We start from the raw sequence: 27,182 nt of genomic DNA, 5'->3' as shown, positions 1-27,182 counted from the left end.
TTAATCAGAGTCTCATCGAGTTTCGATTTATGAGACCTTTCAAAAATGTGGACACAAAACATTAAAAAGCAGTTTAAAAAAGGTGCAGCACACAAATTTTCAAATGCCATACAGGAAGTGAGTGCTCGTACCCAAGAGAGAACATCCTGCCTTTTTACAAGCTTCAGCTATTCCCGCTATGACTGCTTGAGCCACTTCAGTGTCAAGTTTCCCACAGGCAAAATAGTCGAGGAAGAAGAGGGGCTCTGCTCCCTGAGCCAGGACGTCATTGACACACATGGCAACCAAATCTTGGCCAATGGTGTCATGTTTCTTACACATCTGTGCAATCTGTAACAAGACCGAGAGAGACCAGTTTGTAATTTTTGCATGAATTAAAAGCACAAGAACAGAGATGTTTCCCTGACAATGGCAAGGGAAGGCACAAACGTCATACTGTTCATGTGAATACTTTCTGAAAATCCTCTAAAATTGTCAGTTCCTTCAAATTAGGGTGTATCCTTTAAGTTGCTTATTTTTGTGGGGAGGGAGATTCTCTATGTTTTTCACAATATGGGTCACATCTTACTAGAGAGGGTCTCATGGACACTTCCCCTGCCATTGGCAACTGTCTAACCTCCCTGTGGCAACTACAGCAATTGCTTACGTGACATTAGAAAAGAATTTCAGAGGTTTCAGCAGTCTTTAGTGCAATGTAGCAGCTGAAAACAAGGAAGAAAGACAGTATCATGTGACCGTCCAGCTCTCCCCAGACCACCAATAAGTAATACATGGACCACCAGATTTCAAGAAGTGAGAGAAGCTTTTTAGGGGAAGAGAATGAAAGATAAATAAAACTGAGAAGACTTGAAAAAAGATACACTTCACTTCTAGAACACCTCTCATAAAAGGATCTCACAGTGTTTTGTAAACATATGCGAGATAAGCCGCACAGCACCCACCTGGTGGAGAAAGAGAATATTATCATCCCCATTGTTGTAGACTGAAGAAGTTGTGGCAAAGAGTGGTCAATGCCATAATTATCGACTTTGTGTGTCTAAAGCTTGGAGCCTAAAAATCAATAAATAAGCAGCCTGCTGTACTCCCAGCTCCAAACGTTACAAAAGCATAGATAAAATCATGCAATTTTAAAACAAATCAACTTTGGCTGTTTATTTGCCTACTTAGTTTCAATCTTTAGGTTACATTCATGTCACATGTTCAAGCTATACACCATAACCACCAGGGCTAGAATCTTACTGTAAAAATAATTATCAGGATTGATAGTCTCTCATAATCCCTTGCCTCCAGGACCTGGGGCTTTAAGCAAAATACCAAATAGCACGAGACTTGTGATAAAATTGTGAGAGTTGACACTACTGAGACTGATTTCCAAGGCACTAAACAACCATAGCTCCCATGGAAGTTAACAAAGGGTGCCCACGAACCCTTGATATGACCAAATGACATGGCTGGATTTTAGTATGTCAGACGTCAGCTGCAGTGATGGAGTTAGTGTGAAATAGCAGGTATTTCACAACTTTGCTTTTCTGGACCAGGCACAACAAGTACAAGAAACTCTTCCCCTATTTCCTAAGCAAAAGAATAAAAATGACAACCAAGTTCAAAATAGCTCTGATAAAACTGGATCTCTACATTATTAGTAGTAGTAACAGTAATGCAGTAGCACATAGAATGTCCAATCAAAACTGGGACCCCACTGTACTGGGCACTGCATAAACACAGAGTAAGAGATGGTCACACCCTGAAAAATTTACCATCTAAATAGGAGACAAGATACAACAGGTGGATTTAACGAACAATAAGAGTAGGAAGGGCAGGGTTCAAACAGAAGAAGAAGTGGGGAGAGCACAACTTCCTAGTAATTGCCTTTTCCTGGCTTGGGTAAGGAGTGCTCCCACACCGATCCTCCTTAGTTGATGAGGAGAGATTTCCCCCCTCCTGTTTCAATCTACATTAACCACTGGAGAATGGCACTGAGGGAGCCCATTAAGATCATGCAATTATACAGAGCAGGTAGATAGTGCATAATGTCATTCTGAGTCAACGGGAAAGTACGTTTTGGTGGCTTTTTTTTTTTTTTTAAACTACAGTTTATTTCCACTTTAAAAATAAAAATTAATCTCAACTAAGTTTATTTTTGTTACCACTCTCTATTTCCATCTTTTCCAACTGCCAATGACTTGGACATAGAAAGGGATCCCTTGATTTTAATAATAATAAACGTTTATGAGAGCACTGAGATTTGGAATATCATTCATTTACAGCTCAATGTGCTACATTCTTTGTGCACCTGAAACTCCCAACAGGAGTTTTGGGAAACATGGTCCCAGTCTTTAAATCTCTGAGCTGGGAGCTCAGCTCCAAAAATTTCTCTGGTGTGAACAAGAAAACCGATGGGCACAGCAAAAACTCCAATTCATGCTGTCCAGCAGTAGTCGTTCTGCTCTGTTGGATACAGATGTTAAAAGACTATGGGCCAGATACTCAGCTGGAATAAATTAGTAGAGCTCAATGAATCTGACTTAAGATCTCATCTGACAGAATGTTCATTTTTTTAATTTAATTGGGGTGTACAAAATGCACTCAGAATGAAATGGTCCAATCAATGTGCACAAATATACAACGGCCTTTATATAGTCTTATTGTCTGGCTCTGCGATTGGACACTGTGTAGTAGAGATGGAGGCCCTGAGGTATTTAAATACGTGCCTAATTTTAAGCATGAGCAGTCCCTGACTTCAATGGGGCTTCTCATCTGCTTAAAACCAGGCATATACTTAGCTGAACAGGGGTCAGAAAGAGGATGCTTTTTGAAAGTATTAATGTGTATTCTTCTGAACACAATAAGCGTCCCCCATTAATAATCTCGGCATTGATGTGGACAGGTGTTTTGCTTTTAACCAGGACATTCCTTCCTGCACAGGTGTTTCCAGTTACCTTGAGTTTTGTTCCAACACCATCAGTTCCAGACACCAAGATAGGATCTTTGTAACCAGCTGCTTTCAAGTCAAAGAGACCAGCAAATCCTCCGAGCTCTGCATTGCAGCCTGCCAACCAGAAAAAAAAAGACAAGGGAATTAAACTTACACTCCAATGGGATCCTGCCGGATCCTCCACCCACTGAAGAGATTCCTTCTGAAGCTTTAGTCAACAGAAGGGATCACAAGAGTCTCTCTTCCCTTCCCTGGCTCCCCAAAGACCAAGTGCACCTCTACAGCAGTCTCAGCCTCTATTAATAGGCCGATAGGGATAGGGATTATTTGTCCCTTTTTGTACTTAAAAAGCTTTCTGTAAAAGCAGATAAGAAATGGCTGTAATAGTCTGAAGCCCATTCCTCCCTGAAGAAAGTTGCCAACAGGACATTTTTCCCCACTGAGATGCAGTACCCATTTTATAATGTCTCTACCTACAGTGTATTATTACTGTCAAGTACATCTATGTTTAGCTTCCAGCTGTTAAGATTAGCACACATCAAAAAAACTAACAATGAAAGGGGCAAAGCTGGAAAGAACAGAATTAATAATGCAAATTATTCACAGCTTTGGTAAATGTGAAAAAGATATAAAGCTATTTGAAGGTCCTTAGTTAATTTGAAAATTGAAATGAACTATATTAAAAAAAATGGCTGTATTCATTTCAGACCCATACTTTGTTATACCACCATTAGTGACTTGTTATGGCAAGGCACGTTTCTGAAACCAGCATGAGGATCTGACCTGATAAGAGTTATCTGAGGAGCACATGGGTGTCTTGTATGCATAACTGAGGTAATTCCATGTATGAGGAGCTTTACACTTTCAGTGAAAGGTCACAGGCTTTCAAAACATTTATTGTATTCAATTCTGTTGAACTCAAGGGGAGATGAGAATGTGCTACACCTCTCAGATAATACGTTTTACAGGGTCATTTTGACAAGTGATTCTGTGTCTTTAGGGATTTCTGCATTTTGAATATCTCTTGGATGTTTGCTCAACCTTGAAATTTTCAAGGCAGGACACACAAACATGAGCATTTGTGTCTGACATGTATGGTTGTCAAGAACTGAGCGAACCAGGAATAATGGTACAAATCTGAGCTTACCTGGCCTTGTGGTGGCTGCTGCTAAGGGTTTGATTTTCTGAACCAAGGTATTGCCAGCTGCGATGTCTACCCCACTGTTTTTGTAAGTCAGGCCTCTAAAAGATTGTTAAAAAAAAAGTTTAAAGTAACCAATTACTAATGGCATAAATATGTTTGCCTTTTAGAGTATTTACTTTCCTACATTACTGTGATGCTGTGAGATTTAATTATATAGAACTTGATCCTGGCCTTAGTGAACTCAATGTGAGTTTTCCTAGTAGCATCATCCCTTTCATGTTTGCACAGGACTTTGCTAATATAGCGTACGCTGCAAGCATGATTAGAATAGCGTGAAAGAATTCAGCAGTAGTGACACAACATTTACTATACCACAAACTTCAGAACAGCTCAGTAACTCCAAAGATTGATGCACTGCACTGCTGTTTTGAGGCTAAGCTCATGCACTTGGCTGAAGATAGGAACCAGGAGTACTGTGCTGTGTGATATATGAACACTCCTAGCCATCGTAAGGACAGCATCAGAGACCAGAACATAAGCCAGCTGGCTACATACCAAGATACAATTCGCACAAAGAGGACATTCAAAGGAGGGACAAGGGGCTTGGTTCTGCAGACACTGGTCCATTGGCTTCAATTAGATTACTCATATGCTAAAAGTTAAGCATCCGCTTAAGTTCTTTGATGGATCAGGCAAGCATGCTCAGTGGCTTGCAGGAAACTCAAAATAGCATCCCATAATAGCATCCCATACATGGACCAGCACTGCTCTATGAGAACATATCCTTCAACTTCAATTTAAGATTAGTCCTTTCTGAATCACTCTGGTGGTAGCAGCATAAAACAGTGCATCTTTTTTCTTTTTTTTTTAATTAATAAGCAAGCTTCCTTTTAAAAAAATGTCTAGCACAAGATTGCTTAAAGAATGCACATTTTTAAGGTCCAATATATTAAATATACACATACATACATACATACATGCGTGTGCGTGCGTGGGTGCACACACACACACACACACACTATAAAAGGCACCCAATGAATATTTGGTTATAACTTGTACCCCAATTCAGGTAATGCATAACTGTATACACATTGGAATATACAGGTTATTAACTGGAATATAAATGATTACTCCCATATTCACAGGAAGGACGTTTTATTTTTGGGATGGTCATTGTAGTTGCTTTCAATGCTCAGTTGCAGCAAATGTATTTGACTCAGATTGAGCAATCTGAATTCTTACACGGTCATGGGTATGGATGAGATGGCCTAATAGATATTTTATCTCTCTAATTTTTGTGATTCAGTATTCGGTTTATTCTCAAGGTGAAGCCTGATACTGGTTGAGGAACAGAGATCTGTCAGAATGACTGCCCTCTTCCCACGGAGTCTTATTAAGAAAAACTCCCTACAAACAGCTGCATACACACACATTTCTGTTCAAACATACAAAGGGAGAAACATTAAGCATTTTCAGCTCCTAAATATATGCTGGGTTTTGTTTTTGTTTTTCTTAAAAAGAGTATTTTATTTTCAGAAAATGCTCTGATTGCATTATAGCAGTGGTGGGCCGCAAGTTGCCCACCCCTGCATTACAGAGTGAAATATTACTGCCCAAGGATTGATCCTGCCAGGTGCTGTGCGCCTTCCCTGAGCTGCCCCCTCAGGAGCAGAGGCCTCCCAGCACCTTGCAGAATAAGTTCCTAGAGACTACTGCTGCACTTTATGGCCCAATCTTTGGTCCTTGTGACCTGTGCTCAACACAGGAGCCAAGGTGGGGCAAAGGCTGTTTTGCATCACCTATTTGTTCTGCCAGTACTTGGGACTGTCTGGCATCAGTCTGGCCTCCAATACACATTAAAGCAGTCTCAGGGCCACATGAACTTACACTAGCTCCCAAAGGGCTGACACATGAGCCGGGGATCATAAGAGCATAGAGGAATTCCAGCCATGCTCCCTCTCACTCCATGCCCCCTAAGTTCAGTGCTTTACAGGGTCAGGCTCCTAGTGCCTGTTCAAATACACTGGTTTCTCATGTAATACGAAGATTTGATTATAATATTTTACTACAGCATTTTCACCAGTTATATGCTTTCACATAATTAAACAAATTCTCCAATGGTGTCCTGTACTCTCAGGAGAAAGAAGACTAAATACAAGCACTGTTTCACACTTTATTTATTTATTGATTATACATAGATGGCTTTACAATATACTCATCAAACAGTACACTAGTAGCAAAATAGAGACTCTTACTAACACAGCCTCTCATACTTTGCATAATGGTCTATTACCAAAAGTTATTATGGCTGTTAATGAACTGGGGAAGAGGCAGATGGAGAAAAAATGCTCCGTATCTGGTAACATCAGTTAAAAAGTTTGCAAGAGGTTCTTGACTACATCAAAAGGCAACCAAGAGACACTGCTCAAAAGAAAAACAAACACAAAAAACCCCACCTTCCCAGGATTAATAAACCTGTGTCTCACAGAACTATTTCAAAATAAGTTACAAATTATAAATGGGCTGTTAGTTGAAACCCAATAAAGCAGGAGTTCCAAAGCTTCTTGCTCCTTTTACACACATTTTAATAACCCTAAAAATGAATCCAATAAAACAATCCACTAACATTTCTCCCATGAACAGAAGAGAGGACTCTAATGTTAGACTAATGGGTAAGATGAATTTAGTGCAGGAGAAAGTTACTGTTGTAAGAACCTTGGAAACTGAAGTCCTTGATAAACAGAACAGGCATAGTACAGACAGCAGCAGTGCAAGTTACCTTAAACTTGCTTGTTAGTGTGGTTTACCCCAGACCTGGAAGAATCAGCTCTAGGTTGAGAGAGTAATTCAGTTTCCAAACCCAGTCAGTTGCTGCCGTCTCTGCTGAGATCACTACAGAAATGCCAACTGGAAATTGCTACCTGCATCTGGGTACATCAGAAGCTAGCTGGAGACACCAAGTTAGGTGATCTTTTGAGTTACTGATATCTTTTGATCAATTCAGGTAGCACTAATAACAATCAATTTCAGGCAGTGCCTTCAGATATATACCTGGAATTGCTGAGGAAAGCTATAGCCCGATAACCAATGTCCTTTCTGTAAATGGCACCCTTGAACCGTATGGCTGCTACTCCTTTGTTGGCTTCTTCCAGTGCTGACATCAGATCCTTCTTGATAGCCGTTACCGTAAGGACTCTTCCACCATTAGTCACTACTTTGCCATCCTTTATTGCCGTGCCTGCATGGAACACCTCCAGCCCTAGTTCTTTAGCCTCAGAAAATCCTGTAATATTTTACAATATAAATATAAAGCATCAGTCAGTCACTTCAAATACTTTGATCTATCACTAATTATTAATTATTTGTATTTCAGTAGTCCCTAGGAATCGCAATCAAAGATCAAGATTGATTGGTTATGTGGGCCTGCACACTCTGGTAACTAAATACATATAAAGAAGCTAAATCCTGTGGACAGACAAATGTGTTAGCTAAATGCCCTGGGACATGGAAGGAGGCATTTAGCTGAGACATCTGCTTACAGATTTAATTTTTAGTTGTATTTTGCATTACTCTACTCTTAGTTATGACTGTGAGTGACCAAAATAGATCAGCACGTCGCTCGGTTGGTACACCCCGCCGCGGAGTGTCGGGGCACGTGTGGTCCAAAAAAAGGGAAAAGGCTGTACCACAGCCAGTTAGTTATACTAATGACCTTTACTAGGGCCATGTTAAGTTTGGTTTCTAGAGGCTGGTGTCAATAGGGCAGCCCTTCTAGTCAGGGCAGCATGGCCTAATGGCCAGAGTCAGCAAACAGCCAGTCAGTTCCACTTGGGGCAATGTGGCCCAATGGCCAGAGTCAGCAAACAGCCCTTCTACACAGGGCAGTGTGGCCTAATGGCCAGAGTCAGTATAGTAGCCCACCGCTGAGAGATTGCATGGCCTGTTGGTGGAGTGCGGCACCGCTCAGGGGGGCATGGCACTCCAGGTAATGGGACTTGGGACCTCCCTGCCCCTCCGAGTCCCAGGGCAGGGCCCTGTCGGTGGTGGGAGTGCTCACCACCGAGTCAGCGGGGATCCTCCTGAAACATTCTGACTGGTTCACTGGTTCGTTCACCGTCAAAAAGTTTATGTTCCCTGGGCTGCTTCTTATCCTTTCCCCCTCGTCAGAGCAACCCTGTTCCTCTGGGGTCCTCAAATGGCCAGGCTCCCACCGGTGCAGCCCCTTCTCAGGGCTTGTCGGGCAGCCTAGAGTCTGTCTGGCACTCTGCGAGTCAGGGCCTGTAGCAACTCCCTGGAAAGAGCTCGCAGCCTGCATCCTTCCCCTCCAGCAGCCTGCCTAGACTGAACTGGGCTGCTACCTTTTATATGCTGGGGCCGGTGCAGGGTAGGTACCCCGTCACACAGCACCAAAACAACAACGGGCAGTGATGAATTTAGTACTTCCTCAGGTTTCACAGCACCTCAACAACATATTCCATATTTAAGAAACATAGGAGGACCAAAAAAAAGAGGATGTTGTGAGTGGGAAATGCTGCAATTTTGGACACAATGCTTATAGTATGAGAGTAAACTCTCAGTTTTCCTCCCCAGTCTGAACTTTATATGAAAGGAAAGACATTCTATTTGACTAATGAAAGCTAAAAATCTAACTTGGGGGGCAGAAGGAGTGGAGGGGGGTGTTAAAATTCAGTTGTCTCTTGCTGATGCAGTCATAAATTGTGTAGTTTCCAAAACTCTATAATACATAGATTAATCTGCGCAAGGCATACAGGGGAAAGCTTCTTGCATAGTTACTCCTGATGTCTTTACCTGTTATTTCCAAGCCCTTGGCATAGTTTCCTGGATAACCTTCACAAGCCATGACCACAGTCATGGCTGCACTGTCTTCAGACCAAACAGGCATGGAGCTAGACAGCTCTCTCTTGATCGTTGCTTGTATAACTTCATACAAATCACTCTTCAATAGTGGAAGAATTACCTACAAAAATGTAGACAAGTTAAAGAGACACTAAGGTTGAATTAAGTCCCAAATTCAGACTTTTTAAGAACATTGTGTTTTTTATAAAACACAGTTACTTTTTCTGTAACTGGTGTTCTTCGAGATGTGTTGCTCATGTCCATTCAACTTAGATGCGTGTGCTTGCCACATGCATCGGTGCTGGAAGTTTTTCCCTCAGCAGTATCTGTAGGGATCCAGCTCTGGTCCCCCCTGGAGTGGCGCCCGTATGCTGTGGTATATAGGTCGCCGGCAGTTCCCCCCACCCTCAGTTGGATGCCGGTCACTCTGCCTGGAGACTGATCTGGAGTGGGGTCTTAGGGACCTGTGGCGCTCGGATCCGCGACAGCTTGGAGCCAGCGATCTAGGTCTCGCGCTTGACGAGTGGTGCTGGGATGAGGAGCGGGACCAGGAGTTGGAATGGGCCTGGTGTCGGGAAGTGCCTGCATGCGGTGATGCCCTCCTAAGGGGATCAGCAACGGTTTGAGGAATGTTGACATTGATCCCTCGACGGGTCCCTGGAGCAGTACCGCGGTCTCAGAGATATTGGGTGCTGGGACCGGTACTCCTGCCGGGGGGCGCATGACTCCAAAGGTCTGCACCCAGTGGCTAGCGAGCTGTGCCTCAATCCTTTCTGCCCGTGCCCAAGGTCTGAGGACAGAATGGGGCTGGGCTGCGTCTGCCTTTTGTGGTCAGATGCATGGCAGCTACAGCAGGGCGAGTGCTGGCGGGCTGTACCCTGCGATGGGGAATGATGCCACTGAGATGGGGACCGAAATAGTCCAAATGCAAGTTTACTCTGTGACTGGGGAACTGCAGGAGCCGGTGTGGGCAGCACCGGGAGGGACATGATCTCCTGTGTTGCCTGCAGGGCCTTCGGAATGGACGGCACCCGGAGCTGATGGAGGCCTCTGTCACTATCCGGGGTAGCTGGTGGGGAGCGGGTTGGGCTACATCGCTCCACAGGAGCTTGGGCCTGAGATCCCAATGTGGGCGAAGAGTTGCCCGGCATGGGACCTTGCTCACACCCAGCCTTATCCTTTCCCTTGTGGGAGGTTGGAGACCGGCCTCGCACCGCCTTCTTGGTCGGAGCCACGGATGGGGACTGGTGCTGACCAGTGGACGGTCCTGGTGGGGCGCTGCGTACCGAGGTCACGGTAGTCGGTGCCGAGTCGGAACGCTGCTCCAGTGCTGGGGTGAGGGCTGATTCCATAAGGAGCGCTCTTAAACGAATATCCCACTCCTTCTTAGTTCTTGGCTTGAAGGACTTGCAAATTTTGCACTTCTCATGAACGTGTCCTTCACCCAAGCAACGCAGACAACTGCTGTGTGAACCCCTAATGGGCATGGGCCTCTTGCAGCGATCACAAGGCTTAAAGCCTGGGGCATAGTCCCATTTGGGACCTATGAAGTCTCTACCTATAGCTAAGGGATTTATAAATGCTAACAGAAAACTATACACACTATAATACAAGATTCATAGATTCAGACTTGAAGGTCAGAAGGGACCATTATGATCATCTAGTCTGACCTCCTGCACAATGCAGGCCACAGAATCTCACCCACCCACTCTTGCAATAAACCTCTCATCTATGTTTGAGCTATTGAAGTCCTCAAATCATGGTTTAAAGACTTAAAGGTCCAGAGAATCCTCCAGCAAGTGACCCATGCCCCATGCTGCAGAGGAAGGCGAAAACCCCCCAGTCTGCCCTGGAGGAAAATTCCTTCCTGACCCCAAATATGGCGATCAGCTGAACCCTGAGCACGTGGGCAAGATTCACCAGCCAGACACCCAGGAAAGAATTCTCTGTAGTAACTCAGATACCATCCCATCTAACATCTCATCACAGGCCATTGGGCCTATTTACCATGAATAGTTAGCGATCAACAAATTGCCAAAATCATGTTATCCCATCATACCATCTCCTCCATAAACTTATCGAGCTTAATCTTGAAGCCAGATAGGTCTTTTGCCCCCACTGCTTCCCTTGGAAGGCTGTTCCAGAACTTAACTCCTCTGATGGTTAGAAACCTTCGTCTAATTTCAAGTCTAAACTTCTTGATGGCCGGTTTATATCCATTTGTTCTTGTGTCCATATTGGTACTGAGCTTAAATAATTCCTCTCCCTCCCTGATATTTATCCCTCTGATATATTTATAGAGAGCAATCATAGCTCCCCTCAACCTTCTTTTGGTTAGGCTAAACAAGCCAAGCTCCTTGAATCTCCTTTCACAAGACAAGTTTTCCATTCCTCGGATCATCCTAGTAGCTCTTCTCTGTACCTATAACAGTTTGAATTCATCCTTCTTAAACGTGGGAGACCAGAACTGCACACAGTATTCCAGATGAGGTCTCACCAGTGCCTTGTATAATGGTACTAACACCTCCTTATCTCTACTGGAAATACCTCGCCTGATGCATCCCAAGACCGCATTAGCTTTTTTCTTGGCCGTATCACATTGGCGGCTCATCGTCATCCTGTGGTCAACCAATACTCCAAGGTCTTCCTCCTCCTCCGTTACTTCCAATTGATTTGTCCCCAGTTTATAATTAAATTTCTTTTTTATTAATCCCTAAATGCATGACCGTACACTTCTCGTTATTAAATTTCATCCTATTACTCCAGTTTACAAGATCATCCAGATCCTTCTGTATGATATCCCGGTCCTTCTCTAAATTGGCAATACCTCCCAGCTTCGTCTCATCCACAAACTTTATTAGCACACTCCCATTTTTTGTGCCGAGGTCAGTAATAAAAAGATTAAATAAGATTGGTCCCAAAACCGATCCCTGAGGAACTCCACCGGTAACCTCCCTCCAGCCTGACAGTTCCCCTCTCAGTAGGGCCCATTGTAGTCTCCCCTTTAACCAATTCCTTATCCACCTTTCAATTTTCATATTGATCCCCATCTTTTCCAATTTAACTAATAATTCCCCATGTGGCACCATATCAAACGCCTTACTGAAATCTAGGTAAATTAGATCCACTGCATTTCCTTTGTCTAAAAAATCTGTTACTTTCTCAAAGAACGAGATCAGGTTGGTTTGGAACAATCTACCTTTTGTAAAACCATGTTGTATTTTGTCCAATTTACCATTGACCTCAATGTCCTTCGCTACTTTCTCCTTCAAAATTTTTTTCCAAGACCATGCATACTACAGATATCAAACTAACAGGCCTGTAGTTACCCGGATCACTTTTTTCCCCTTTCTTAAAAATAGTAGCTATGTTAGCAATTCTCCAGTCATACGGTACAACCCCGGAGTTTAGAGATTCATTAAAAATTCTTGCTAATGGGTTTGCAATTTCATGTGCCAGTTCCTTTAATATTCTTGGATGAAGATATCTGGGCCCCCCGATTTAATCCCATTAAACTGTTCGAGTTTCGCTTCTACCTCGGATATGGTAATATCTACCTCCATACCCTCATGCTACCATTATCCCTAAGCTCCTTATTAGCCTCATTAAAGACTGAGGCAAAGTATGTGAATTAGCTCATGATCACTTGAACCAATGTTGTCCCCTACAACCATTTCTTCTATGAGGGCCTCACTACTCACCGAAACCAAATCTAAAATGGCATCCCCTCTTGTCGGTTCAGCAACTACTTGATGTAGGAATCCATCAGCTACCATATCTAGGAAAATCTGAGCCCTATTATTATTACTAGCACTTGTCCTCCAGTCTGTATCTGGGAAGATAAAGTCTCCCATGATCATGCAGTTCCCATTAGTATTTACTTCATTAAAAACATTAAAGAGGGCTCTATCCATATACAAATTAGATCCCAGCGGTCTATAGCACACCCCAAGTACTATCCCAGGGGAGGTTCTCGTAGTTTTCTTCCCCAATGTGATTTTTGCCCAGACAGACTCTGTCTTATCCATTCCATCGCTTCTTATTTCTTTACATTCTACCTCATCATTGATATACAATGCTACTCCACCACCCGTGCCTTTATTTCGGTCTTTCCTAAAGAGCACATACCCTTCAATACCTGTAGTCCAGTCATGACTGCTATTCCACCATGTTTCTGTTATCCCTATAATATCTGGTTTCACTTCCTGCACCAATAGCTCTAGTTCCTCCATTTTGTTACCTAGGCTCCTCGCATTAGTGTACAAACATCTTAATTTTTGCAGTTTGGCTTCGCTCACGTTCTTTACCCGATTTGGGCACAGACATTCTACCGCCAGTATGACCTATTACACTGGTATCCACACTGCCCTTCCTCCTTATGTCCATTCTCCTACCCACGGCTGTATCCTTTCTTACTTTGTTTTCTTCCCTCTCAATGTTAAAATCCGGCGTGAAGATTACCGGGACATCTCTTAACCATCTCCCCCAAATTCATAATTTAAAGCTCTCAATCAGTTGTGCCATCCTCCATCCTAGAAGTCTATTTCCTTCCATACTCAGGTGAAGTCCATCCCGAGAGAACAGTCCTCTGTCCATGAATGCCTCCCAGTGGCCATACATCCCAAAGCCCTCCTTATAGCACCACTGCCTGAGCCATCTGTTGATAGTTATAATCTTGTCACACCTTTGTTGCCCTTCTCTAGGAACAGGCAGAATCCCACTGAAGATCACCTGAGCCTCGATTTCCTTTAGTGTCTTTCCCAGCTTGTCATAGTCTCCCTTGATACGTTCCAGTGAGAATCTATCAGTATTATTTGTTCCCACATGAAGGACAATCAATGGATTCTTTCCCGCTCCCTTTAGGATCCTCTTCAATCTCAGGTCCACATCCCGTATCTTAGCACCTGGAAGACAGCACACCCTTCTGCTCTCTGGATCAGCTCTGGTTACAGGCCTGGCTATTCTTCTCAGTAAGGAGTCCCCGATCATGTAGACCTGCTTTTTCCTAGTGATGGTGCGATTCTCTGGTCTTTCCCCTGTTCCTTCTGGCTGCAAGTCCTTTCCATTCCTATTCTCCCTTGTAATCCTCTTCAACCCATCCTGTATCCACCTGGGGCTCATATTTGGTGTTGTCTCCATTGACTCTTCCCCTTTTCCTATAGGGCTAGCTGCTCTTCTCTTCTTCCTTGCCCTTCCACCTTTAGTGACCACCTGCTGTGCCCCTTCGTTTTCCAACTCTACATACCTGTTCTTGAGCTCTATTTCTCCTTCACTAGCCCGTCTTCCTCTGCCTGGTTCTTTTTGTCATAAATAAATATTTTTTAACAAAGTAAACACTCCCCTGAAGTGTTTGCTACTCAAAACATTGTACACAAGAATCAGAAAATGAGACTAACTAGAGACTGAATATGAATGAGAGTGAAAGTGGCTGGTCTATTTATGTCATCCATACGGAGTGAAATGTAATTGAACGATCCGCATTAATGATGAACTCTAAATTACTAAAAATAATATTTTTTAATACCAAGAAAATCTATTTATAAAATAAAGCAAATGCTTACATTGGTGACCCGACACTCATATAAGTAAAGCCAAAGGGAATACATATGTATCTCTCACCAATGTGAATAAAGAGTTCACAATCTGGTCCTACATAACATTTAACCTGACAGTATCTCTTCAAAATTTTAACACTGTAATGTAAATTCAAATCCCTTCTAAAGACTCACTTCTTATGCAATTAAGATATATGATGCCTAGAACTGAAAATAAAGAAAGCAAGCTTTAAGGTATGCCATTCTCTAGATCATTAACTGAGTAGGTCTGGGACTCAACTATGTCGTTTGTTCAGTACTGAAAACATTTTTGGCACATAAACACATAGTAATTAATAATGTGGAAAAATACTAATCTCACACTGCTTTGAAGGAAATTGCCATATAAAACTCAAAATCTAAATTTTCTTTTTAAATCTTAAAACAATTAGGTAATTATGCATTCGATCTTTGGTTAAGTTTTCTCTATTTATAATCAGTGCAAATAAAGAAGCATAGGTAAAAGTGTGATATTTTTTCCATACTGTTGAACTATTTTCAGTCACTCACCTGACATTCTGGGTCACCAAACCTGCAATTAAACTCTAGAACCTTAGGCCCATCATTGGTAAGCATTAATCCAGCATATAGCACACCTAAAATGACAAACCACATTAAAACTAGTCTAAGTGACTGTACAGGCCATTTGTTTCAAAACGGTTTATAATGAATGTTGCATTTGCAATGCTATTATTAGGGGGCTGCCAGACCATGTTCACTCGAAACCTTAACTTCAAACAAACATTTGGGGCAAAAATTCTCCAAAATATCCTGCAGAATTTTGTCCACAATTATTTGTCTGCTGTTCTTTTAATCCAATCACTTGTGGATGCAAATAATAGAATGAAGACATGCAGTTACCTCATATGTGCAGAGGCACAGAAATTCCATTACCTGCACTCATGAGCGATTGCCCTGTTAACATTACAGGCACAAATAATTGTGGACACAATTTTGCAAGCTACATTAGAAAATGTTGCCCTTACCATTCTTGCTCATTTGGGGCCTGATCCATCTGACTCAACAGAAAGAAGCCACTGACTTCAGTGGGCTTTGGATCAAGCCCTTGGAACCAAATCCAGCTCTCGAAGAAGTCCAACTACTGCCATTAACTTCAGTGGGAGTTGGACTGGGCCCATAGCGGGAGAGTGAAGACGGGAAGAGGGAGTAAGTTATGTTTGCTGTTTGAAGACAAACATCTAACAAAAACAAAAGCTTCCACCTACCAATGTAAGGGACGCCCTCTTCTTTCATCCCATCAACCGCTTTCTGAAGAATAGAATCTCTGATTTTCAGTAGCAAATCTTTGGAAATCTAATAAAATATTATTAGAAATTAATGTATTTTTTCCTAGTGTCATATATGTGCTTTTTTTCTTTTTTCTTTTTTTTTGCATTGCTTTTAAGAGCTGTGCAGCAGTATTGCAGGTGTCTTTCACACTTGAAATTCAACAAGACAAAGCCAATATCTAGAAAGAGCATACAGCACTCCTGACACTGACTCCAATCCCACAACATTTACACACATGCGAGTAGTCCCTTTGACATAATGGAACACATTTGCATAACGTTAAGTATGTGTATAAATGTTTCCAGGAAGGGGAGGTCAAGACAAGTTAAGGCTGGAACGCACACAGGACATTACTGACTGAATCACTGTCAAATAAAATCAGCATAGTTATGTTATGATAAAAGGTTTACTTTTACCTTTACAATGGAAAAAGAAGTCAGTTGACCAGAATGTCAATTAAAAGAAAGTAAAGTATTTCCCTTTGCAAATAACAGTTACTGGTCAAACAGAGAGACCAAATCATAATGAGACATATGGCAAAGGCAAATCATTCTAACTTAAATAAGAGAAAAATTGATCTTTAACCAGTTGGTACAGGTGACCATGATTTAACAACACCGGCACAAAATGCAATATGGCAGAAAATCCAGACTTCCACCTTCACAATTAAAATGTAATTCAGTAAGGATACACCACTCTTTAGTGCGAGACATTTAGTAAATCAGTCCTGGTGAAACAATCCCTTGTGTCAGACTGTCATCTCCCTCTGCTAGAAGCCCTCTCTCTCCAATCCTGTTTTCCATGATAGAACAAATAATACACCCACACTTTTAATATTGAACTCCATCAAAACAGCTTCCCAATATCATATTACACCTGTGGTGCTGGGCAATAAGCTCCCATCCCTCCAGTGTTTGGGCCCTGGTCTCCATCCATTAACCGTTTGTGATCCTGGGCTGGTGGCATGGGGGCAACAGTGACACCATCAGTGAAGCACAAGCACTGTAAGGAAACATGAATAGTTACATACTCAAATGTATATGACTAAAACTAGCACCACTGGAAATGGTGAACATAAACCCAGTTTTCAGGCTTATAAAACCTGATTGTAAAAGCAATAAACTCCACCCCCCTAGTAATATAAAACACACGTTATCATTCTAAGCACTTCTCCCCCTTTGCCCCCGCAAGAAATATCAACTTGTGCTATAGAACCCTTATATACAAGTTATTCTGTAGGAACAGCAGAATGACACTGTGGAAGCACACAGATGCGAAAAGCATCTGGAATGCTCCATTGCAGAGGTTACTCCTGAGGAAGGGAAGCATTCCATAATTCTTTTTCCTTCTTCTGTGATCACAAAAAACAAACTGACTTTCAAAATTACGTAGCTACCATATGCTTCCATGCTTTGTAGTGTCTTCAGAGAGCTCCCCCTGCCAGTCTCTTTTGGGAATTAAGTGCTGTCACTCACTGTTTGGGCAACTGCAAATATTGCTCACTCAGGACTGCTTACAAGAACCTTTTATAATTCCATTCAGAGGCAGGCAGGGGTACCCTTATAACACTAAGCAAAAAGAGCCAAACAACATATGTATTTCAGACTCTACAAAATTGTACTCACCCATGACGGATTATTTTTGACAACCAAGTAAAATACTATTTTTTGCTTTTTCATAGACTCGTAGCCTCTAAGGTCAGAGGGGACCATCATCTAGTCAGACCTCTTGCACATTGCAGGCCACAGAACCTCACCCACCCACTCAAGTAATAGACCTCTAACCTCTGGCTGAGTTACTGAAGCCCTCAAAGAACTTTCAGGTAAGTTTTCATGTTCTTGAACTGAAATCCTCTGATGTCCTTTTGGCTAATTAAGAGTATCACCTTGTACATACTTAACTTGAGGGAACCACCACTCTAAGCTCCCCTTAGTTCCAGACCAGGTCACTCTAAAGAAGAAGACCATCTGATATCTGCAGTTCTGTTTTTCTTCAGGCAAGGCAGGATACTGACGTGGCCTCCGCTATGACTGGTCAATAAAACAGTGATGGCTATTTTTCATATATATCACATCACCCTCCAAAGCTCAAGTGTGCCTCATCTAATATAAGCCTATTTTAGCCCTGAGTGAGAAACCCAAGACCATACTTAGATTTCCTATGTTGCAGCGTTAATGCAAAGTTACCCACTCCATCTTTTAGAAACTGAGTCTGAATTCTCATTTACACTTAGGCCTGTATACACCAGTCTGCCAGCGTTAAGGGGCCTTAAAGTGGGTGGAACTAGAATTTATGCCCGTTTCAGGCTTCTCTAGACTGCCAGAATGGTGTAAAGGGGCCTTACTGTTAACAAAAATTCCTGATACTGGTTACTTGTACAGTATCTTCTAAGTAACTTGGTACAGTAGGTCCCTAAAATGTTCCTTCAGTAACCCAAACTCTTAAGAGGACGAGACGCATACTTACAGAAACCTCTTCTCCTACAAGAAGTTCTTCAACAACAACAGTTTCCCCAGCAGCTCCAAAAGTCTTATCCTGCATTAAAAATCATCTTTATTTCTTCTGTCTCCATTTCAGGTGATTTCAAACAACCTTTGTAATCCTCCCAAACCAGCAAGGAAAAATACATCTGGAACCATCTGTTCTGTTTCCATTCTCCACATCAGACATGTTGGCAATATTGAATGCTCCCCCCCCACTTTTCATAATACAGACATGCTCTTGAAAGTTTATAAACGCAACACTAATACCACTTGGGTTATTGACTGGCAATTCTGCATACCTTTTTTGTTTTATGTTTTGAACCAATATTATTTCAGACTGGAGCAATGATTCTCAGCCTTGTGGAGCAGAAAAGCCACTTTGTTCAGAACACATTACAATGGAATGCGAGAACATCGCTCCACGGAAATGTTTGCATGCTGACCACATATTAATGCAGTGCACTGCCAAGGCAACTTTGTGGCTCTCTGAGGCCATGTCTACACTACCACTTTTGTCGGTATAACTTATGTTGCTCAGGGGTGTGAAAAAATTGACATTAGCAATTATCTTCGAAAACTCATGGAAGATGGGAAAGATGCCAGAGGACTGGAAGAGGGGAAATATAGAGCCAATCTGTAAAAAGGGGAATAAGGACAACAAAGGGGAATTATAGACCAGTCAGTTTAATGTCAGTACCCAGAAAGATAATGGAGCAAATAATCAAGAAATCAAATTTGCAAACACCTAGAAGATAATAAGGTGAGAAGTAACAGCCAACGTAGATTGGTTAATAACAAATCATGTCAAACCAACCTAATAGCTTTCTTTGACAGGATAACAAGTCTGGATAGGAGGGAAGAAGTAGATGTGGTATATCTTGAATTTAGTAAGGCTTTTGATACAGTCTCGCATGACCTTCTCATAAACAAACAAGAAAAATACAACCTAGATGGAGCTACTATAAGGTGGATGCATAATTAGTTGGAAAACCATCCCCAGAGAATAATTACCAGTTGTTCACAGTCAAGTTGGAAGGGAATATCAAGTGGGGACCCTCAGGGATCAGTCCTGGGTCCGGTTCTGTACAGTATCTTCATCAATGATTAAGACAGTGGCACTTATAAAGTTTGTGGACGATACGAAGCTGGGAAGGGTTGCAAGTGCTTTGGAGGATAGGATTAAAATTCAAAATGATCTGGAAAATCTGGCAAAATGGTCTGAAGTAAACAGCATGAAATTCAATAGGACAAATGCAAAGTACTCCACTTGGGAAGGCACAATCAATTGCACAAATTCAAAATGGGAAATGACTGCCTTGGAAGGAGTACTGCGGAAAGGGATGGAGGGGTAATAGTGGATCACAAGCTAAATATGATGCAACAGTGTAACACTGTTGCAAAAGAAGTAAACATCATTCTGGGATGTATTAGCAGGAGTGTTGTAGGCAAGACACTAGAAGTAACTCTTCTGCTCTCCTCTGCACTGATTAGGCCTCGACTGGAGTATTGTGTCCAGTTCTGGGTGCCACACATCAGGAAAGATGTGGACAAATTAGAGAAAGTCCAGAGGAGAGCAACAAAAATGATTAAAGGTCTAGAAAACATGATCTATGAGGAAAGTTGGAAAAAAATTAGTTGGTTTAATTTGGAAAAGAGCAGACAGAGGGGGGACAAGATAACAGTTTTCAAGTACATAAAAGGCTGTTGCAAGGAGGAAGGTAAAAAATTGTTCTCATTAACCTCTGAGGATAGGATAAGAAGCAATGGGCTTAAATTGGAGCAAGGGAGGTTTAGGTTGGACATTAGGAAGCACTTCCTATCTGTCAATGTAGTTAAGCATTGGAACAAATTGCCTAGGGAGGTTGTGGAATCTTTATCATTGGAGGTTTTTTATGAACATGTTAGGCAAACGCCCATCACGAATCATTTAAGGACTATTACTAGTCTGCCTTGTGCGCACGGTTCTGAACTAGATGACCTCTCGAGGTCCCTTCCAGTCCTACACTTCTATGAGTCTATGTGCTTAGCTTTACAGGTATTCCACTGGGATTTAAGCACATATGTACAGTTAAGCATATGCTCATGTGCTTTGCTGAATCAGCACCTATAGCTGAGGCTGCATGTTCAGTTTCAAGGACCTTTTTCTTTAGTTTGCCTTAGCCAGTTTAATCATAGGAGTACTATTAGAGTAAATAGTTAGAGTCCTGCCAGTTCTGTAATATCAGGGACACAAAAGGGATGAAGAAAAAGCAAAGCCATAAGGAAGCAAGTATGAAAATGGGATCTTATTTATGCCCATAGAGATTGCGCCTGGAAAGAGAATGCTTCCCGAAGGAATAAAATATTGTATTAATTCATACACACCCAAATAGTGCAAGGACAATATGAGAAGCGATAATCTCAGACAACTGGTGGATAAGGTCCCATGGCAAGAAAATCTTGGGGGAAAAGGAGTTCAGGAGAATGGGTAGTTTCTCATGGAGACAATATTAAAGACAACTGCAAAATATCCAGATGGAAAGGAAGGATTGGAAGAATAGTAAGAGGACAATATGGCTCCATCAGGAGCTCTTTAATGACCTGAAAAATCAAAACGGACTCCTACAAAAAGTAGAAACATGGATGAATTACCAAGGAGGAGTAAAAAAAAGAACAGCACAAGCACGAAGGGACAAAAATCAGGAAGGGTAAGGCACAAAATAAGTTATACCTAGCAAGGGACATAAAAGGGAATAAGTAAAGCTCCTTTAAATACATTCAGAGCAAGAGAAAGACAAGGAAAATGTAGGTCCTCAATTTAATGGTAAGGGAGAGCTAATAACGGATTACATCAATAAGTCTGCGATGTTTAATGCCTATTTTGCTTCAGTCTTTGCTAAAAAGATTAACGGTGACCAGATACTCAACACAACTAATATTAACAAATAGGGGAAAGACAAAACAGGGAACAGGTTAAAGAATATTTAGGTAAGTTACATGTATTCAAGTCATCAGGGCCTGATGAAATTCATCCTAGGGTTATTTAAGGAACTAGCTGAAGCAATATTGGAACTCTTATCAATTATCTTTGAGAACTCATGGAGGACAGGTGAGGTCCCAGAAGACTGGAGAAGGGTATACTTAGTACCCATATTTAAAAAGGAAGACAAAGAGGACCCAGGAAAATATAGACCAGGTAGATACCTGAAAAAAATTATTAAACAATTACCTGGAAAAAATTATTAAACCAATCAATTTGTAAGCACCTAGAGAATAACAGTGTTATAAGGAACAGCCAGCACAGATTTGGGAAGAACAAATCATGCCAAACCAACTTAATATCTTTCTTTGAAAGGGTTAATGGATAGGGGAGAAACAGTAGACATAATAGATCTTGATTTTAGTAAAGCTTTTGACACAGTCCTACATGACTCTCATAAGCAAGCCAGGGAAATGTGGTCTAGATTAAATTACTATTCGGTGGGTCCACAACTGGTTGAAAGACCATACTCAAAAGAGTAGTTATCAATGGTTTGCTGGGATGGTGCATTTAGTGGGATCCTGCAGGGGTCAGTCGAGATCTGGTACTATTCAATATTTTCATTAATGACTTGGATAATGGAGTGGAGAGTATGCTTATAAAATTTGCAGATGACATCAAACTGGGGGGGGGGGGGGAAAGCAGGGGTTTACAAACACTTCAGAGGACAGGATTAGAATTCAAAGTGACCCTGACAAATTGATGAATTGGCCTGAATTCAGCAAGATGTAATTCAATAAAGACAAGTGCAAAGTAATACACTTAGGAAGTAAAAATCAACAGTACAGAATGAGGAACTGGCTAGGTGGTAGTACTGCTGAAAAGGATCTGGGGGTTAGAGAGGATCACACTGAATATGAGTCAACAATGTGATGCAGTAGCAAAAAAGGCATATATTCTGGGGCGTATTAACAGCAGTGTTGAATTTAAGACACAGGAGGTAATTGTCCCTCACTACTTGGCACTGGCGAGGCCTCAGCTAGAGTACTGTGTCCGGTACAGGATGCCACACTGTAGGAAAGATGTGGATAAGTTGGAAAGAATCTGGAGAAGAGCAACAAAAATTATAAAAGGTTTAGAAAAGCTGACCTATTGGGAAAGATTAAAAAACTGGGCATATTTAGTCTTGAGAAAAGAAGACTGAGGAGGAGGGACCTGATAACAGTTTGAAAATTGTTAGGAGCTGTTATGAAGAGGACTGTGATCAACCGTTCTCTACGTCCACTGAAGGTAGAATGAGATTTAGGTTAGATATTAGTAAAATCTTTCTAAGTGTAAGGACAGTTAAGCACGGAAATAGGGTACCAAGGGAGGTTGTGAAATCCCCATCACTGGAGGCTTCTAAGAACAGGCTGGACAAATACCTATCAGGGATGGTCTAGTTTTATTTTGTCCTGCCTTGGCATAGGGGGGCTGGACTTGCTGACTTTTCAAAGTCCTTTTTAGCCCCAAATTTCTATGCATCTATAAGTTGTGTTAGGCTAATGTATGTTCCATGTAAATCACACAAAAATGCCTGTGACATTTTGCTATCGTTACTAACGAACAAAAATCTCATGCAAAATGAGTATTTACATAACATTGCAACTCACCTGCATGATTTCATGCACAGCTTTGCAGGCTCCCTCTTTGTTAGTAGCCACAATTACTCCTTTGCCAGCGGCCAGACCACTAGCTTTTACAACCAGGGCAGGGAAGTCCGTGCTTTAAAAAAAAAAAAAAGAGAGAGAGAATGACTGAGGGATTCCATAATAACCTGTCAGTCTCTGATGCATTTTCAAGTCCAAGCCTCCTACCTTCATAGATTTGGAAGGTTGAAAATAAGAGTTCATATGTTCATATCACAGTAGCCATTTAACTTTGATTGAATAAAACACATAATCAAGTGTCTTCCCCTGCCAACCCACTTCATTACACTATTTCTGGTTGCCATTTCTTTCCACTGTTGTCTGACACTACTTTTCTGACAGGGAAAATAAGTATATTTTATTTCTGTTAGCACTGCAGACCAATACTGTTACTGAGCGAGCAGGTCTGACTTCTGACTAATGCAGTTGTGGGCAACCTGCAGCTCGTCAGGGTAATCCGCTGGCGGACTGCGAGATAGTTTGTTTACATTGACCGTCCGCAGGCATGGCTGCCCACAGCTCCCAGTGGCCGGAGTTCGCCGTTCCCAGCCATTGGGAGCTGCAGGCAGCCATGCCTGCGGACGGTCGATGTAAACAAACTGTCTCGCTGCCCACCAGCAGACTACCCTGACAGGCCACAGGTTATCCACCACTGGAGTAGTGGATCATCAACAGGATTGTTAACGAAGCTTCAGTTGCAAAATTTGCATTACTAGTAATACAGCATTAACTGGAAAGAACCCATTATGATTTTCAGATCCCAATCTGGATTTGCATGGTTGGCAAGAAAACCCCCCCACATCTTTTCCCTTGTAATCTGAGCACAGTTGAACTGCCATTAAAGAGAAATAAATGTAGAACTCATATTGATGCCATTTTTGCAGGGTTACTTTTGGAGTGTCTTTTAAATATATGGACATTGTGCCACTACTGAAAAGAATAACTGAATGATTAGTGGGTTGCCAACTTTAGGTGCTGAACATATTGTAAACACATTACTGTAATGATAATAAAAAAAGACTAACTATGAAAGGTTGTTTACCTGGTAATAAAGCTACAAGCTTCTTTCGGATTGGTGAATGCTTTCCATCTTGCAGTAGGGATCCCATGCCGGTCCAGAAAGGCTTTAGAAAAACTCTTACTGGACTCTAGCTGAGCTGCCTTTGCTGTAGGACCAAAACATCTTACCCCAGCTCCTGTCAAGTCATCAACAATGCCTAGCAATAAAGATATTTAAGAGTTATTATAACTACAGTACTGAGTGGTTTATAAGATTTACAGGTTAATAAAGTTGTTGCTTTGTATTACCACTTTGACATATTAGTTAGTAACAGCTACAAACACTGTGCCATGTATAGGATACATCATGGGATTGTGGCCATTTTACCCCATGGATCTCAAGGGCAGTGTTTGCCGTAACTAGCAGGGGACGATCTGGGCTTTGGGACTCCTGGGTCAGAATTTGTTGCAGCATGTAACTGCAATAACACCACTTTAACAGGTACAACTCCTTTCCCGCCTTATTAGAGCCCGAAAACTCCATGGTAATAATTGGGGGAGAATAATCGCAAGAGGTGGCAATTTTTGATGATGTGAGAGAATCAAACTGAAAACTTATAAATTCTATAGATAAGTCTCTATGTGCTGACTTGCAAATCAGTCAGTCATTTTCAGAAACATTATATTTAAAAAGTTAGTTAAGGTTGCTAAGTGACAACACTGACACATCATTTACAAAACCCAAGCACTTAAAAGAAAAGATCTGAATAGTTAAGGACATCATAAATTTTAAACTACTCGCATAAGAACCTTCAGAAATGTGCATTTTATCAGAATACAACCACCTGGAACTTCAAGGAACAATGGGCCTGTACCTGTTCTCAATAAACACATTCGGAGACTTGCTATTGACTTCAATGGGAAGAGAAGAAGGCCTAATATTCTATTAACCTAGGGGACCCTGAAAGTCCCGTCTCCCCCCCCCCCCGATATGAAACTGGCCCTCAAACAAAAACAAAACAATATAAAACCAAAAAATACACTGAGAATATTTCTTCAGCACAGATTATAATAATCAGGAGATTCTGGTTTCTATTCCTGACTGCCTGCATGACTTTGGGCAAGTCAATTAGAGCCTGATTTGCAGAGATACTGTGCCCACCCACAAATCCTATTAACTTCAACAAACATTACAAGTATTCAGCACCTCTAAAAATTAGACCTTTAATCACGCTGTGCCTCAGTGCCATATCTGCAAAATTTGAATATTAATACCTCCCTACATCACAGTATAAATCAGGTAAAGTTTACAAGGTGCTCAGATACTATAGTGCCACAGAAAGCCTCAAAATAAACAAACAACAACTATCCTCAGCAGTGGTAATTTTTTCCAGCACATCTGATGCAATAAATTAAAACCCATAATTCCATGAACAGTTATATGGCAATAAGTGGGTGGAACTTTAATAACAATTTATTTTAAATTTACCAGCAGCAAGAGGAACTTCTGGGCCAACCACCACAAGTTTGATCTCATTGTCTTTGCAGAACTGGATAAGAGCGGCATGATTACTGATTGAGATGGCTGTCAAAAGATGCAAGAGAAATTTAAACAGAGAGTATAATGATGAACAGAAGATTTACATATAAAATAAAAGAGAAAGCTTCCAAGAGACTAAATATCAAATTGTGTGATGAAAGCTCTGCAAAGAGGCAATATTATCGCACGACTTTTATCCAGAATAAATAAATCCAACGTCAACAGTGGGCTGAGTCACCTGAACTCACACAGTTCTGAGCTGGATTGGCCATTTGCAATGCGAGTGACAGCAGCCTGAAGCTACTCTCGCCATTTGAGAAAAAGAGAGCAAAAGCATACATCCTCCTTAGTCCTGGAATATTTTGCTTTAAGCCTTTTTCTCTTTTCATGATGTAGTGTTGCTAACGAGGATGCTATGCTGCATGTTCACAGGATGGGAAATATACTGAGAAAGGTGAGAGTTTTGCGGTAGAGAGTTTTGCGGTATTTTAGGTTGCCACAAAAACCAAATTAAATCCACAGGATTATATCCTGATTGTTTAAACCCTTGAGATTAGCAATACTGCCACTGGCAAATAAAAGCATCATGTCAGATTGCAGCATCCCCTCTATGTGCACACCCCAGCTCCAGGTGAGATTCTCTCTTGTGCCCAGCTTCTACTAAATGCAGCCAAGTAAGGGGTGCTCTGTCAGAGCGACCTGACTATGGGTTTCTGATTGTCTGTCCCAGCACTGGCACAGGTTAGAATAGCTTGGGGAAAAAAATCAAGACATTATACTACTCCCTGTATTGTCTTCCTGCAGGACTCAGCTAAAAACAGACATTATGACATACAAAACATTAGCAGAGGATCCACAGCATGTGCGAATGTCCCACCAAGAAAGAACAATGAATGAGTCATTTTGTTCACGTATTATTCCAAAATGCTCCTGTTTACTGTGGAACATAATTTTCGTGAGGGTGTAAGCTGAAAGGGAATATTTTTGTATTCTTTCTGAAACCATTAAATTTGGCATAGGACTATTGTATTCTATGCTGAAGAAAGGAACAGAGGCCAGAGTTTTCAAACCTGGGTGCCTAAAGTTTGACTCCTAACTCCATATTCAGGCACCAAAATAAAAAAGTCATCAGAAGTGTTGTACACCCAGAAATCCCAGTGAAGTCAGTGGGTGCTCATCATGTTTGCGAAACAAAGCACTTTTATTCAGGTGCCTAAATATGGAGTTAGCAGTCTCACTTCAGACACCCAGGTTTGAAAGTTTTGGCCACTATGATGAAAGTTTGGGAAAACTGGTATTAGATTATTTATTTATTTAAAAAGATCTGATATCCTTTTTTACCTCAATGACTTGCAAAATAAGTTACCCATAAAGCCACTTTTTTAAGAGACAGGTGTTGTTTAACTGCGATAGTACTATAAACCTTTTGTGAAAGAGAAATTTTTTTTTAAATGTTCATTATTTCCTTTGAAAAAATCACGAGACATAGGATTTCAGTGCTAATTAAAGGGCATCTTGTGCATCCTGCTGTACATCACTGCCAAAGAGAGGGAAGGATAGACTTCCAGGAGCAAAACTTGATTAGACTGAAATCAGTGGTAACACTCCCATTGACATACATGGGAAAAGGATTAAATCCCCATGCTTTAGAACATAATAATGCTCACATGCCTCTGTGTAATTATTTCTTATT

At 41.5% G+C, this 27,182-nt stretch overlaps 1 protein-coding gene across 2 annotated transcripts in view; it reads right to left on the bottom strand.

Moving 5' to 3' along the window:
* The window catches only part of LOC125644196 (trifunctional purine biosynthetic protein adenosine-3), a 63,579-nt gene that overhangs the window by 23,859 nt on the left and 12,538 nt on the right, over positions 1-27,182 (bottom strand). The window contains exons 3-15 of one of the 2 annotated variants that reach the window (XM_048867810.2): positions 25,439-25,534; positions 23,993-24,167; positions 22,915-23,026; positions 18,287-18,355; positions 16,697-16,822; positions 15,757-15,844; positions 15,041-15,126; positions 8,889-9,057; positions 7,131-7,362; positions 4,083-4,177; positions 2,940-3,049; positions 942-1,050; positions 245-330 (exon numbers count right to left, since the gene is read on the bottom strand). In XM_048867810.2, coding sequence (XP_048723767.1) covers positions 964-1,050; positions 2,940-3,049; positions 4,083-4,177; positions 7,131-7,362; positions 8,889-9,057; positions 15,041-15,126; positions 15,757-15,844; positions 16,697-16,822; positions 18,287-18,355; positions 22,915-23,026; positions 23,993-24,167; positions 25,439-25,534 — 1,445 coding nt within the window. In that variant the 3' untranslated portion in view covers positions 245-330; positions 942-963. Of the gene's footprint in view, positions 1-131; positions 331-941; positions 1,051-2,939; positions 3,050-4,082; positions 4,178-7,130; positions 7,363-8,888; positions 9,058-15,040; positions 15,127-15,756; positions 15,845-16,696; positions 16,823-18,286; positions 18,356-22,914; positions 23,027-23,992; positions 24,168-25,438; positions 25,535-27,182 lie in introns of those variants that run through there. The other variant, XM_048867804.2, reaches the window with a different exon arrangement.

The sequence above is a fragment of the Caretta caretta genome, chromosome 1 (assembly GCF_965140235.1).
Source record: "Caretta caretta isolate rCarCar2 chromosome 1, rCarCar1.hap1, whole genome shotgun sequence".
Taxonomy (NCBI): Eukaryota; Metazoa; Chordata; order Testudines; family Cheloniidae; genus Caretta; species Caretta caretta.
This window is presented reverse-complemented; position numbering and strand designations above follow the sequence as displayed.